Genomic DNA, 14,949 nt, shown 5'->3' on the forward strand with positions numbered 1-14,949 from the left:
TCTCAAAGAAATTTCTTCTTTAATATAGGGATTTCCAACTCATCTCATTGCATTCCCCCAAAGATTTTAAGTTCCTTGAGGGCCAGGGTTCTTGCTCAGGTTTCTTATCTTGCTCACCAGACCTTGTACCAGATCACAGAGAAACTGTGGATATATGTTGAGGTGAAGCTGTAATGTCTGGGGGCTGGACGGTGGGGTGGTGGTGGTGGTGGCATGAGTCCTAGTTATCTTAAATTTTCTCTACCAGTCACTGCTCAGCCTAGCAATGGTCCTCAGAGTGTGGCCTCAGGCAGAATCAGCACCCTCTGGAATCTTCTTAGAAATGCAAGATCTTGGCTCCATCCTCAGCCTCAGGGCGTTGGGCTCAGCAGTCTATTTTCACAAATCCCCCAAGCGATTCTGCGGCCCACTCAAGTTTGAGAGTCACAGTCCCTTTCTAGGGCAATTTGCACTATGGCGTCAACCATGTGGATATTAAAAATGAGAAACATTTTTACATCTATAGAAGACTTCCAGCTCCTCAAACATGTCTCCATCTTCATTCTCCCATCTTCTCCCAGCAGTTGTTAAAGGTTAGCAGCAGTCACAAGAGCATCAGTTAGCTCCAGTCGATGGACGAAAACATTCAAGTTAAGCTGGGGAAGTCCAACTTTCCACATAACAATTAAGCGGAGGCAGAGTCAAAGCAGGAATCTGGTTCAAGGCTCTTTGTACAAACACTCAGAGTCACTCAGCAGCCAGTAAAATGACAGAACCGGTGTGCATAGTGTAGGAACCAGAACGTGAATGCATTGTTCCCTTCCACGGATGTAGACAATAATCTTTCTGGAGGGTTTGGGTTTCCAAGGATCCACCTCTTCAGGGAGATTTTGGACAAAAGTCTACACAGTTAGGAAGAAACAGGAAAAAAAATTTAAATACACAATACTTAATCCATGTCACTCAAAAGTGGTGGTGTTTTTCAACCTATTGCCTTTCTAGGGCTCAGACAGCCACAGCTGTAGGAAACTTTGCTTCCAAATGTTAAGGTCCTAGCACAAACACCCAAGCCTAGGTGGGTGCCCTGGCAGCCTAACTTCTGGAAAATGGGGACAAAGCCAGGCAACAAGAGCTTCTCTGTGGTTGGGTGGCTGTCTGGCGCCCCCTCGTGTTCAGTGTCTGGACCCAAAAGAATCGAAAGGCAGTAGGAGTGGGGGGTTAAGTGCCCAGATGCACCCTCCCAGCCCTCCTCCTCAGAGCGCCTTGGCCACCAAGAAGCCTGTGCCTATCCCTGAGCCCATTCTGGGGCTTTCAGGCAGCACTGAGGGCCCCGCTAGATGTCTTCCCAGCTCTGGTGGAGCTGCCTGGAGCAGGGCAGGTGAAGCTATGCCCAAGCTCACCCAACTGCCTCTTTCAGGAAGATGGATCATGCTGTCCCTTCTGCTAGGCATTTGGCCAGCAGGCTTCTCCTGACTTACTGCCCAGGCCAGAGGCTTTTAGCCTTCTTTAAAGGCACATTGACTATTGTGCTGAAGACAGCTTGGGCCCCTGAGGAGGCAATTGCAAAGCAGTTCTGGATGTGCTAAGTCAGTGGGCAGTAATGGGAACTGTGTGCCCAGCAAAGGCACTTCCCACCCTTGGCCATAAATAGCCCTTAACAGACGCCCACATTAGACTTGGCATTGGTTCTTCCTCTTCACCTGCCTGCACCCTTGGGTTTCCACCCCCAGGGCTCTGCCATCATAGCCAGATCACCAAAATCATGCCCCTACTGTGAAGGCATGACCTTCCTACCTGCACCATGCCAGCTTCAGCTGGGACTGCAGGGTCAATGCCAGCTCCCGGGTCCAGTCCTACCCACAGAACAGGGCTCACCCCAGGAAGCGGTCCTGACGGGAGCCTTAAAGCCATGGTTGGATCTTGGCTCCTCCTCTTAAATGCCAAGTCACATAAATCATATAATTCAGGCCACCCAATTCTCCTAGCCTTGGTCTTCTCATGTGCAAAATGGAGGTCTCACCCTTGAAATTAGTATGAGCAGAATCTAGGATTTTAGAAATAAGATGTTGATAACTAACAGACAAGCACTTTCTCGCCTCTAAGCCTTCATACATGCTGTTCCAACTGTTTGGAACAGTGTTCTCCCTTTTCTTCACTGAGCTAACAAGTCTTCAGAACACTTCTGTGGTCCCCTCCAGTGGTTCCTACAGTCCCCTCTAGCCATCCCCCCCTTGCAGATCCTCCATCAGCCTCCATCAGTAGTCGCATGGTATGCTAATTGGCTATTTGTGGATCTGAGCCCCATTCTACTAGACCAGGCAAGAGCAGGGATCACATCTGCCTTATTCGCTGGGGCATCCTCGGTGCCTGGAACAGCACCTGGCACATGGTGAGCGCTGTGTAAACATCTGGGAATAGGTGAGTGGGCTCAGAGTGAACACAGGTGGGGGCACTGGCACTGATAGCTGTCTCTGCACTGTTTTCTTAGGCCACGGAGGGCTTAACCAGCTGGGAGGGGCTTTTGTGAATGGCAGACCGCTGCCTGAAGTGGTGCGCCAACGCATCGTGGACCTGGCCCACCAGGGTGTGAGGCCCTGTGACATCTCCCGCCAACTCCGTGTCAGCCATGGCTGTGTCAGCAAGATCCTTGGCAGGTAAGCACGAAATTCACCACGTGCCACCGTCCCTGCAGCGCATGCCTTCTGCAGCCCACCTGCCCACCTTGCAGCCGCCCTCCCAGGACTTCGAGTCCACTCCCAATTGCCTGCATAGGCCCGGGCCCTGAACAGGGTGCCCTGATGTCCCTGGGCCACTCCCACCTCTGCACTTCCCCCTCCTTTCCTTTCTCTTCTTTCTTTTCCCTTTGCCCCTATCTCATTTTCTGTAGGTGTCTTTGCTCCCCAAACAGGAGTCTTCCCCAAAGCCCTCCTACCCTCAGCCCCACGCAGCCCTGACCCTGCGCCAGGGATATTTGGGTTCCTCAAACTGTCACTCCCAGAGCACTTGCCACAGAATCACAGGTTGCTTGATGAAATGCGGACCCTAAGGCCTGCTGTCTGCCTCTGTGGGAGCCGGGCCTGGATGCGGTGGTCACAGATGTCCAGGTGGCACTAAGGACCTCCACAAGGCCACTGAGCAGTGGATCGGTACCCTGCTAGCTGCGAGTCACCAGGGAACCTTAATTAAAACCAAATCTGTGCTCAGGCCCCAGCCCACACCAATTAAAGCAGGGTTTCAGGGCAATGGGCCCAAGTTTTGGTAGAGTGCTAAGATCCCCCTGGAGTCATTCTGATTTTCTTCAGCCAGAAGAATTATGGACCCACAGGCTACGAGAGGCCGGGCCAGCAAGCCTGGCTTCTGGGCTGAGAGCCACGTGGGCTAGTCTGGGGAATGACTTCTGTCAGAAACAGCCCTGCCACTGCAGATCTGAGGCTCTCCATCAGCACAGTGTCCCTCCCTCCCTCCCCCACCTCATCTGGTGGTTCCAAGGAGCAAAGGGACCTAACCTGAAGTTGAAAGTGAAAGGCCCTGGTAGCGCTCCTGAAGAGTCCGGGAACGGTGTGCTCCGTGGTTGGGTTCAAAAGGGATTCCCCAGCTGGGCTATCGCGAACCAAGCAGGAGATGAGCCCTGCATGGTAGAGGCAGACACGGAGTTTTAAAGAACTGCAAGAGTCATTTTGTAGAAGAAAATGAGTTTCCACCACAGAAGGGGTTTCCTAGTCTAGGCCATTCTGTCAAAGCAGCTAGTTGGGGGTGGACGGAGAGGTGTGGTGTCCCTGGGACAGCGGGCCTGGCTTCAGGTGCTGGACGAGGCTGGGGATCCAGAGTCCACGAGAGGCTTCAGCCTGAACCGAGTAACCTGGTAGAAGACCAGTGATTGGGGGAGGCTCAGACAGGGTGGAGAGCAAAGGGCAGCCAATGAGACAGGGTCGAAGCCCCAGTGACCCCAGCTGGCGGCCTGGGGAGGGCGTGAACCAGATGGCCAAGAACAGCGAGTCACACTGCCCAGAGAAAAGCCCTTCTGTGAACCTGCAATCCCCAGCAAAGACAGAGCTCAGCATTTCCTTTCTTAGAAAGAACATCTTTTGTGTGCCCTAGTAATAGACTCTTGCAGGTGTTCAGACATAGGAAACTGACTGGGGAGAAGGGAAAAAGAGAAGCCAGGTGAACCAGGGAGGGTCTCTTCAGCAGCGGTTCTAGGCTAAACCTGCCAAGCAAGCGCAGACAGAGCTGGGGATATCAAGTGTCAGAGGTGGCCTGGGGACAAGTTTTACCTCCATGCCCCTTCCCAGGAGTACCAGAGACAAGCAAGCACCTCTGGCCAAGGCCCTGCCCAAAGACCCCACCTGCTTATTGGGTAATTCTTTGGGATTCTCAATTGGAGTAGGTACTACGAGACTGGCAGCATCCGTCCTGGAGTGATAGGGGGCTCCAAGCCCAAGGTGGCCACCCCGAAGGTGGTGGAGAAGATCGGCGACTACAAGCGACAGAACCCTACCATGTTTGCTTGGGAGATCCGAGACCGGCTCCTGGCTGAGGGTGTCTGTGATGGTGACACCGTGCCCAGCGTCAGCTCCATCAACAGGTAAGAGAGAGGAAGCAGTAAGGGACTGGGGTGCCCGGGCTTTGGGTGAATCGTGACAGAGTCTCATGCTAAAGGATCAAGCAGGAAGCACTTGTGGCCCAGGGCAGGTAACACACCTCACTGCTCTGACGTGTTTTGCAGTTTGCATCCTCATACAGTGTCTCCTCTTATTAGTAAAATAATCTTCTTGAATTGATCCTTTCCTGACCTACCCTGGTTATCTGTTCTAACCTGGTTATCGTTCTAGCATTCAGTCATGTGTTGAATTATCCAATGATTCACTCCCTCCCTCAATATGATCATTTATCCAGCCATTCATTCCTACATACACATGCAATGTCTTCATTACAAGCTAGACACTGGGGACACACAATCCTTGTCCCTTCAGATCTTACAGTGTGGTGGTATGACAGACCCTCATCAAGTACCCACACAATTGTAAAATGCAGCTCTAAGTCTTGCTAAAGGGAGGTTCCTGAGTGTATGTGATCTAGCAAAGGGCACTGGGTTTAGAAAAGAATAATGAAATGATGCCCTGAGTAAGGTGAAAGCAAGAGCAAAAAGAGCTGAGGTAGAGGTGGGATAGCACATGCAAAGGCCCTGTGGCTCCAGGATCTTAAACAAGAAGCTAAAAGCAAACTAGTGGGTAGAGGGAGCATGAGGGGCCAAGATGGAGATGTCGGCCAAGGTTGCCCGTTAGGCATCGATGACTGGGTTGTATGTTCTTGCCTCTGACCTATAAGCAATGGGAAGCCACTGGCAGATTTTAAGCAGGAGACTGGCTTCCCCTTCAGAAAGTCTACTCTGTCTGCAACAGAATGGTTGAGAAAGGGTCAAAGGGAGTGGGGGTGGGCCAGTGAGGGACCCTGAAAGGAGGGAGTGGGTGTCGGCACACTCTGAGGGGTTGCAGTGGCGGGCAGAGAGGGACTGATGTGGGGAGATTCTACAAGGTCGATGCAGACCCTGGTGATGGATTTGAAAGCGGAAGGAGGCAGATGTTAAACCGACCTTCCCACCCCCATGTTTCTGCCTCGAGTAACCGACGGTCCCAATCATGAAACGGGGCAACGGGAGGACCAGGTGTGACAGGTCATGGGTTTGACATTGAAGTGCCCTTAAAATACTCAAGTGGTCTCCCAAAGGCATCTGGTGCTTTTGCTTCCTCTCTGAAGGGCCTTTCCTGTCTCCTTGCAGAATCATCCGGACCAAAGTGCAGCAGCCATTCAACCTCCCCATGGACAGCTGCGTGGCCACCAAGTCCCTGAGCCCAGGACACACGCTGAGTGAGTAGGAGGGGTCTGCGGCACAATCAGCCCCTGGTGAACACACACACCTGCGTGCACACACAATCACACACACGCACATCTGCAGATACCGCCGTCTGGGGGGGGGGGGCTGAGCCATTGCATCGGGCAGAGCTTTTCTGGGTTCCCAGGGAAGAGTCGCAGGAATATTTATAGGTAGAAACACTTCAGGTCAGTGTTGACTCTCCCACAGTGGCCCCTACTCCCCCACAGTGCCAGAGCGTTCGATGGGGTGTGTGGGCTCATATCCTGACTCTTTCCCTTTTATCTCACTGCAGTCCCCAGCTCAGCTGTAACGCCCCCAGAGTCACCCCAGTCGGATTCTCTGGGCTCCACCTACTCCATCAACGGGCTCCTGGGCATTGCTCAGCCTGGCAACGACAGCAAGAGGAAAATGGATGACAGTGAGTGTTGGGGGAGCCAGAGGGCAGGTTGGGGGGTGTAGGAGGGCATTTTGCTCAGGCTGGCTGTGATGGGGACAGATGCCCCCGATGGCTCAGGTCTGAATGCCACTCCTGCCGCACCTGGCCTGCCCTGAGTCAGCCCCTGCCCCAAGGCCCCAGCATGGTTCTGTCTCCCTCCCCTGCTGGAGCCAGCTCTCCACTCTGGCTTGGAGCGTAAGTAGAGAGGCCCTCTGAAAGCTCTCTCCCTGCCTGGGGACACCAGGTGACCAGGACAGCTGCCGGCTAAGCATTGACTCCCAGAGCAGCAGCAGCGGGCCCCGCAAGCACCTTCGGACGGACGCCTTCAGCCAGCACCCCCTTGAGCCGCTCGAGTGCCCATTCGAGCGGCAGCACTACCCGGAGGCCTATGCCTCCCCCAGTCACACCAAAGGCGAGCAGGTGAGTGCTGAGCATGGGAGATGAGCAGGGCTGGGCGTGGGAGGTGAGCAGGGGTCTGGGGTGGGCACAGGAGGTGAGCAGGGGCCTGGGGTGGGCATGGGAGGTGAGTGGGGGTGGGCACAGGAGATGAGCAGGGTTGGGCGTGGGAGGTGAGCCAGGCGGTGTGTGTGTGTGGGGGGGGGTGCCACAGCCACACATGGTCTCTGAAGCTCCCTAATGAGGCTGCAGAGCTGCCACCAAAGCAACCAGAAGCTGCTTCCATGGGCTCAGGGCTCCAGGCCACGACCAGCCCAACACACACTTCATTCCCCCAGAAGCTGGCATCTTCCTCCCTCGCCTCCCAGGCTTCTTGCCTCCTCTCACCTCTGGGCCTTTCAGCGAGGGCAACTCAAGCAGCCCATGCCACAGCCTTGCCCTCGGTGGCTTGGATACACTGCAAGGTCAAGTCCCCAGTTCTGTGAAGCTGCAATGCTCCAAGCCTCGGTGCCATGACAAGGCCACCTCCAGCCACTCACACCTGCTCCCCCATGAGCCTGTGTTACTCACACCACCCTCACTCACACTTCTAGGCCCTGGCATAACGTGTGCCCTCCTGGGAAAACATGCCTTTCCTCCCACTTCTCTGCCTGGAAAAGTACCCCCTGGCCATTACGACTCAGCTCAAACCTCACCTTGTCCATGAATCCTTCCCTGCCCCCAGGCAAGCTCCATTTCTCCCTTGTCTGTGCTTCTAACTATCCAACATGCTATTCTTGATCACTTCCCATGGAGTATCTTGAGAATAGAGTGGACAGAAGTAGAAAGAGAGTGAATTTCCTAAGGTCAGGCAACATCTGGAAACACAATTTTTACCTTCAGCCCCGAACTTTCAGCCCCTCTTACACTAGATACTCAATAAGGTATACTGAATGCATGCACAAGAAAGTTGAGAAATCTAGCACAAGAAATCCAGGAAAACTTTTCTTTTCCATGATGAGCACAAGTGAAATGGTTTGTAATAGTTAACTTCTGTGAAAAGCTGGCAGGGTCTTCCACCCACTCACCCCCTTCACTCCCCGAGTCTACCAGCTGAAGAGTTTCTTTAGTCTTGCGTCTGCTCGCCCCTCTCACCCTACATCTGACCCAGGGGTGAAGCGAGCCCATTTGCCTTTAAGATCCAGTAGGACAATGGCGACGATGCCAATAATCAGCTGAACCGATGCCAGTGACCGTCTGGGCTGCTGGGTCCACGCCAGCACCTGCAGCTGGGCAGGCAATCTGCGTCAGCGATTTTATCAGCCTGGGCTGTGGCAGCCACGGGGGGAGCAGAGAAAGCTGGCTGTCAGCAGACCTGGCGAGAGGGCCAGGGTGCTCACTGCCCGTCAGCAATGGCTCCCAGAGGGAAGCAGGGGCTGCAGGGCGGGCCTGAGGGGAGCCCACTCCAGGAGAAGGAGCTTGCACAACCCAGTGGGCAAGCACAGTGTTCCAGTAAAGCAACCTGACCGCTGAGACCCTGGGCACCCACTGGCCACAGAAGCATTTCTGGCCCCACTCCTGAGCCCCCCAAGGGAACCTGCCCAATTACAAAAAGACCCCGAGACTCTCTACAGGGAGTCTTAGAGCTAGAAAAGCCAAGTCAAATTTTTCCATTTCTGTGGAGATAACCCAGTCTGGGGGAGGACGGGAGGGCGCAGCAAAGTAAGGATCATGGAGCTCCAGCCTGCCAACCCTGCATTCACGCAGACTGACCTGCTATCTGTTTAGATAAGGCGCCTCTGTGTGAGTTGTTAGTTGAAGCCTAACAAAAAGAAGTTTGAGAACCATGGAATTACTCCAACCCTCATCTTACCAAGAGGAGACTGAAGCCAACATGGCGTCCATGTTGACTTACCGGGTCCTCAGCGGGCCAGTCAGCCCCCTGACTGGGTGGCGAGGGGCAAGGAGAACGCAGACTGTAGGAGGATGTCCCAGCCTCCTTCGCCTGTTCCGCATTTGGTGACTGACAGAGACACCCAAGGAGCACCTGGGCAGGGAAGGGCTGTGGCCTGAGGAGCGCACAGCCTCACCTCACTTCAGGAGGGGGACAGCCATTGTCATTTTTTCTCTAAAGTCAACAGTGGGGAAAGCAATCAACAGAAATGTCCTGGGACTTATTCCTAGTAGTTTTAGGAGTTGTTTACTCTTAGGAGTAGTCAGTCTCACAAGCAGTTATGTGACGATCATAATGATGAAGACCGAGAACTTTGTCATTTGCTCTGACTCTTCACATAATCCTGAAATAATAATACCTAATGTAAGTCTTGATGAGCATGTGCAGTTAGTTACCAAGTATTCTGGCTAAGCATGTCTCTAAAATCTCATTTAATCCTTATGTCAGCCTTGCGAACAGTTTCTACTGTCCCTGTAATACATGAAAAAAATCTAGCAAGGCCAGGAAGACTGATCTTTGCAGAAACAGGGCTTACCTCGCTCAAGTTCTAGAGTCATTGTGTCACTGGGTCTCTCAGTTTAAATTCAATCCCAGCCAAAAAAAAAAAAAAAAAGCCCATTGTAATGGGATGTTTAAGCTAAACACCAAACATGTTTGATTATATACTTTCGGATTTTTAAAAAAATAAATTGCCTAAATTTGTGGACAGTATAGGAATCTAAGAAGATATTTTGGCATCAAATCAACATAAGGCACTTTAAATTTTTCTTCTCTCTAGAAACTAGGTATTTTGTTCAATTTCATTAAACCAGATCTAAGCAACTCCACCCTGCCTTGCGGCAGGCTCCCAGGAAAGACTTGGGACCAGAGCACCATTTAGTCAGTAATTGCTGCTACATGGTAATGGTGCCCTAGTGGCTTCCAGAATTGACTGCAGCTTCTAGAAGTGCCCAACATACAACCAGAGAGCACTCTGGGTCCTTAGAGAACCTGGTTCCATGGAGATCATTGCAAGTGATTGCCTTCAGTGGAGCTGTTACGTAACCATGAAGAATTCCTTGATTTCAGTTTTGCACACAAATTTCACACTGCGAATTTGTGACATGGTGACCCACACACAGGGGGACAGTATGTCCTCCCTGGGCAGGAGGGGGTGGAGCCTGCTGGCCTTTAACTGAACATGTTCTGGAAAGAAACACCTTAACATATTATAGCACTGTTCATGTCGGAGGAGCCTGGAAGAGTCTGAAATGAGGTCTTAATGAGGAAAACCCCCAGGTGCTTGAAGAGCTTTTCAAACAAAATTAACCGCAGGTACCATCTTCACCTGCAAGTTTATAATTTTGCTTGGATAGGAAGAGAAGACATCCATTTATTCATCCACTGGGTAACTTGAAGGAGGGAGCATCCTGGCCAGGAGCGAGCAGATTTAGTCCCTGTTTGATTGTACAGACCAAAGACACTTAACCTTGGGGCTTTCCCTCCACAGACAAAACAGATATAACATTGCTCACCCCCATCCCAGGGCTGTTAGCCCCAACTGGTCAGGATCACATAGGCAAAGGGCCAATGTGGAGTCTTCGCAAATGTAAGAAGGGGTGACCATGCCATCTCGGCAGCAGCGGAGGGCACAGACTTTCCGTCTTGCGTATCTGGAGAGGAACAAATTAATGAATAATGTTAAGCGCCCAGGATAGTCCTGGGGGGTGGCTGCCCCAGACCTGCATCCTGTTCCCGGTGCGCCAAACAGTGTAAGGAGACCAGGAAACCAGCTATGCAGCCAAAGCAGGGTCCTGTTTCAGATGGAAGGTGCTCTATCCTGTGCCTGGCTGGCATTCCACCAACTGACACTGACCTCAGGAATGTGCCAGGGAAGCCAAGGGTCTGGGCCTGGGAGAACAGAGGCCCAGCGAGCAAGCATGGGAGTCAAGAATGAGCAGGAAGGAGAGAGCAGGAAGGAGAGAGCGAGAGGAAGGTGCCTTTCCTGCAAGTCCACAGATGGGCGTGGGTCTCTAGGAGGGCTCACCACGGAGGTGTCCCTGTGTGCACTGACTGCTCTTTGTTCCCTAGGGCCTCTACCCACTGCCCTTGCTCAACAGCGCCCTGGATGACGGGAAGGCCACCCTGACCCCGTCCAACACACCCTTGGGACGCAACCACTCTACTCACCAGACCTACCCAGTGGTGGCAGGTAGGAAGCCCAGAATCTGCGGGCCACAGGGAGCCAGCTGTGAGGACGGGCTGGAGGGCAGAAGACGGCAGCGCTGGTCGGCTGTGAGGAGGAAGGGACTAGGGCTCAGGGCCTGGAGAGGAGAGGTGGATGGCGTTGGCTCAAGTTAGGTCAAAGGGTGCAGCTTCGACCCCGGCTCCTCCCCCTGCTCACCGAGGCTGACCCACCGCGGCAAGGGGCTGCCGCTAGTTCTCCATCTACAGCAGTAGAGCACAGCAGGGAGGCGGAGCTTCTCCCGGGCCTTCTCGCCCAAACTGAGCAACACCCCCGCAGCTCCCATTTCACCCCCAGACGCAGAGGAGCCTGAGCCTGCCGACCCCTTCACCCTACCCTGTCTCCTGCTCCCTCCCACCCTTCCCCCAGACTCAGAGAGGAGCCCCAGCCTGCCTGCCCCTGCGCCCCAGCCCCCACTCCCACCCCTTCCCCACATCTCATGGCTTGGTTTTTGCATGTTCCCACCCATCATCTCACATCCCTCTCTCCTTGTTGTCTCCCTCCCTCCGGCAGATCCTCATTCACCCTTCGCCATAAAGCAGGAAACCCCCGAGGTGTCCAGTTCTAGCTCCACCCCTTCCTCTTTATCTAGCTCCGCCTTTTTGGATCTGCAGCAAGTCGGCTCCGGGGTCCCAGCCGGTGCCTCGGTCCCGCCCTTCAATGCCTTTCCCCATGCTGCCTCCGTGTACGGGCAGTTCACGGGCCAGGCCCTTCTCTCAGGTACGACAGGGAGGTCCCTTCCTGGGCCGTGCAGGTATTGCGGGGGGCATGGGAGGGGGGTCTTCAGGGCCAGCTGCCAGTCCCCTGGTTTGGTTCCAGCTTCCTCTCAGACCCCCCCAGCTCAGTCCACCACCCCTCTTTCCCCAGATCCTCCAACAGCTTTTGAAGATGCCAATATGAGGTTCTCCATGTTGGCAATCAGGCGCGGGAGGGGTGGGCATTCGAAGGATGCCAGGGATTTGGGTGCCTGGCAGGTTTCCAGAACCTACCCCCAAAACCCCATGGAAGAACAGGGACCTTGAAGCCAGGATCTGGGAAAGGGAAAGGGTGAACACTTGGTCCGAGTTAAAAAAAAAAATAACAGAAAACATTGAAGGAGAAAGGTTTTTGGAGCCAATTTCTGGATCCAGTTTCAGAAGGTAGAGGACCATCCAGTAGCTTGGAGGACACTGAAGCCGAGTGACCCACCATTGAGAGAAGGGAAGAGGGAAGGGGACGCACCCATCAGAAATGTCATTGATCTCAAAACATTTAAGGCTGAAGACACTTTAAGGGGACGTAAAAATCTGATTATACTGATGGGATACGGGTCCAGGGAGAAGGGCCCTGAACAGGAGTGTGGTGTCCAGCAGGGTAAAAGCGTAACGCCTTGGCTTTTGTGCTCCTTATCAGTTAGGCCTGGGCAGAGGTGAGTCTCCCTGCAAAGGGACACACACCTGTCCAGCCACGTCCTGAGCAGTTGCCAAGACCCAGAGAATCGACAAGTTTGGCTTGGGCAGAAGCCTCAGATGGAGTTGAGTGTGGGGGACAGAGACCCATAATATAGTCTTCAACTATATGCCGGAATTCCACAGACGTGAGACTATTTTAGATATGGCCCAAGGTGTTGACCCTGAACCCACAGAGGAAGCCAAAAGTGGGCCTATCCTTCTGGACCAGCGGTTTTCAAACTTGGGCCCGACACTACGCTCTTGAAGTGAAAGGTTTTACAGAAGCCAGATAATTCAAACCAGACAAAATGAAGTAAGGGCCCTGTCCCCTGAAAGACCTAGGACTTGAGAACCACTGCCCCAGTAGAAAAAGACCTCCATCCAGCCAGAAGATTCACAAGGTCGTCTTCAAATTCATCAGTCGTTCTTACAACTGATTCAACATGTTCTGTCTGGCTGGCACTTGGGGATGTTTTTCCTCTGTGCATCCCACTTCTAAGAGGGAGGTTCTCTTGGAAAAGGTGGGCCCAGAGGTAAAGGTTTAAGAAATAAAGCCCAGTGTGTCGGCAGAGAGGCAGTGTTTTAGGGTCTGAGGCTAGGAAGAAAATGTGTCAGAGTTCAAAATTTCAAAACAAGACAGAGTCAAAGAGATGGGTCATTTGTTTTGACCGAAGTGATTAAAGAAGAAAAGTCTTGGAGCTGAGTAAAGTGTTGTCAGCAGAGAAAATGGGATGGGGAAAGGAGGCTGAGGGCCGGTGAAGAGATGCCCAGCGCCCCCACATGACAGCCAGGTCGCCTCCATGACCGAGGGCCCAGCCAAGGAGGGCTGCCACGAAGCTGGGAAGGCGTGAGGTGTGAAGGAAGCATGTGGTGGTGGGAGCAGCCCTTCAGCTACTGCTGGAGGATGGAAAGCTGGGCAGGAGCAGCTCAGAGAGGGAAGCACAGACGGCAGCAGGGAACGGGTACATCAGACAGTCAGGCGGTGGTGAAGTTAGCTGGAACAGCCCAGGGAAAGCTCCCGGCTTCGGAGCCCTGATTTGGCCCTGTACCTGTCACCCCTTTGGGGCTTCGAGCACCCACTGCCACTATCCAATCAAATCAGGAGGAGGGGTCCCTCCAACTTCTGTCAGTTCTCGGTGGGCATGCCTGCCCTTCAGATGAGCTGCAGGCCTGGGAGGACATGTGCCCCCTGGGGCAAAGCAACTGGCAGCAGAGACCAAGGTTCAGTCAGCAACAGGCAGCAAATCTGCAGCATTGCATATGCTGGCCCCAGAGCCAAACCCGGCTGATGTTGCTGTGCAGGATATGACCCCACGAGGCTTGTGGCAGTCACAGGCCCCAGTTCATGGGCTGAAGACACAGACCAGAAGCGGGGTCTGGGAGAAGAGCAAGCAGTGCCGGGCTGGAGGGAACTGAGTCCAGGCGGGGTGCCGAGAGGAGAGAGCAAGTCAGCATTGCCGTGTGCAGTTGGCCCGCCCTGTAGCATGGCATAAGGCCCCTCTGGCAGGTGTCCATGGGGAGCTCAGGGAGCTGCCTGGAGCTCTTTGCACACTGTCCACCTGTAGCCCTAGGTCAGATGGGACCTAAATGCCAGGTAGCCGTGGTGAGAGAGCTGGCAGGACAGGGCAGGAGGAGGACGGTCAGGAGGGAAATGGCCTCAGGAGTTTGGGGTCTAGAAACCTATTCAAGGAGAAATAAGTGATTCTTTAAAGGGTGGTAAAGAAGCCAAGATGAGATTATCCCCAGGGGACGCTGCAGAGATGGCAGAGGCTGGCCGACCGTGTGAGTTTTTATGCCATCGTCAGCGCAGCCCTGGCCCGGCCCTCCTGTGTGTGTGGCTCCTGCTGTCATCTCCTGACACACCTTGCCTCCCCTGGGGTCACTTCCTCTCCCGCCTCATGAGTGATTCTGATCCTGTGATCCCCACAGTGACTCTGTTGGGGTGTCCCTCATCAGCCAAGAAAGAACATCAAGGTTTGGGGAGCAATGGAATTGCACCCCACACTCCCGCCAGCTCCCCTCGTGTGCTGCAGTCTCAGGCCCCGTCCTTTTCCTGGCCCTTCCGGGACTGACCGCAGCTCCGCTGATCAGAAAGCTCTGAGTCTGGTCTATCATCAAAGAGCTCATTACCCTCCCCCATCCTTTTGTGAAAAACTGTATTTAGCCCTGCCAAAGAGATTTCTGGATTGTCATAAATTTTCCTTGCTATCGGAACAAGATAAGGAATTGAAAAGGGTTACTTGGAGGACGTACATCAAAGGGGCCCCATCAAATTGTCTGACGTCACCTCTGCCCTCTGAATTCCTCCAAGTAAGGGTTTTCTGATCCTGGTCTCTAGTGCTAGTTGGAGCACTTAGCAGTACTTTGTGGGTGCTAGTATTTTCTCAGAGAACCCCCGTTTTATAACCAGCAGTAGGAACCTGAGTCTTCTATGTCTGCTTCTTAAAAATAGGGCTAGGCTAGAAGTCTACTGAGTGCAGAGAAAATGGAATGATAAACTTATGGTGAAGAATCTTAAAAATAAGTAAATAGATAGATAGATAGATAGATAGATAGAAGGATTTGGGCAAGCCATGATGGAGGCCACCCTCTCGTGACCTCTGCTTTCATTTCTAAGGAGCTTGCAAGGTTCTTGATTTGGGGGGGGGGGGGGAGAGGAAGCCATGTTATTTAAGG

The 14,949-nt window shown here is 53.3% G+C and overlaps 1 protein-coding gene across 4 annotated transcripts in view; it reads left to right on the forward strand.

Moving 5' to 3' along the window:
• Nucleotides 1–14,949, forward strand: part of PAX8 (paired box 8) — a 54,846-nt gene that overhangs the window by 27,629 nt on the left and 12,268 nt on the right. For 2 of the 4 annotated variants that reach the window (XM_012727384.1, XM_012727385.1), the window contains exons 2-6: nucleotides 2,468–2,633; nucleotides 4,367–4,564; nucleotides 5,759–5,847; nucleotides 6,147–6,272; nucleotides 6,535–6,710. In XM_012727384.1, coding sequence (XP_012582838.1) covers nucleotides 2,468–2,633; nucleotides 4,367–4,564; nucleotides 5,759–5,847; nucleotides 6,147–6,272; nucleotides 6,535–6,710 — 755 coding nt within the window. Of the gene's footprint in view, nucleotides 1–2,467; nucleotides 2,634–4,366; nucleotides 4,565–5,758; nucleotides 5,848–6,146; nucleotides 6,273–6,534; nucleotides 6,711–10,689; nucleotides 10,811–11,356; nucleotides 11,564–14,949 lie in introns of all 4 variants that reach the window. The other 2 variants (XM_004686095.2, XM_012727383.1) reach the window with 2 other exon arrangements.

Source organism: Condylura cristata, unplaced genomic scaffold (assembly GCF_000260355.1).
Source record: "Condylura cristata isolate star-nosed mole 26May11 unplaced genomic scaffold, ConCri1.0 scaffold00020, whole genome shotgun sequence".
Taxonomy (NCBI): Eukaryota; Metazoa; Chordata; class Mammalia; order Eulipotyphla; family Talpidae; genus Condylura; species Condylura cristata.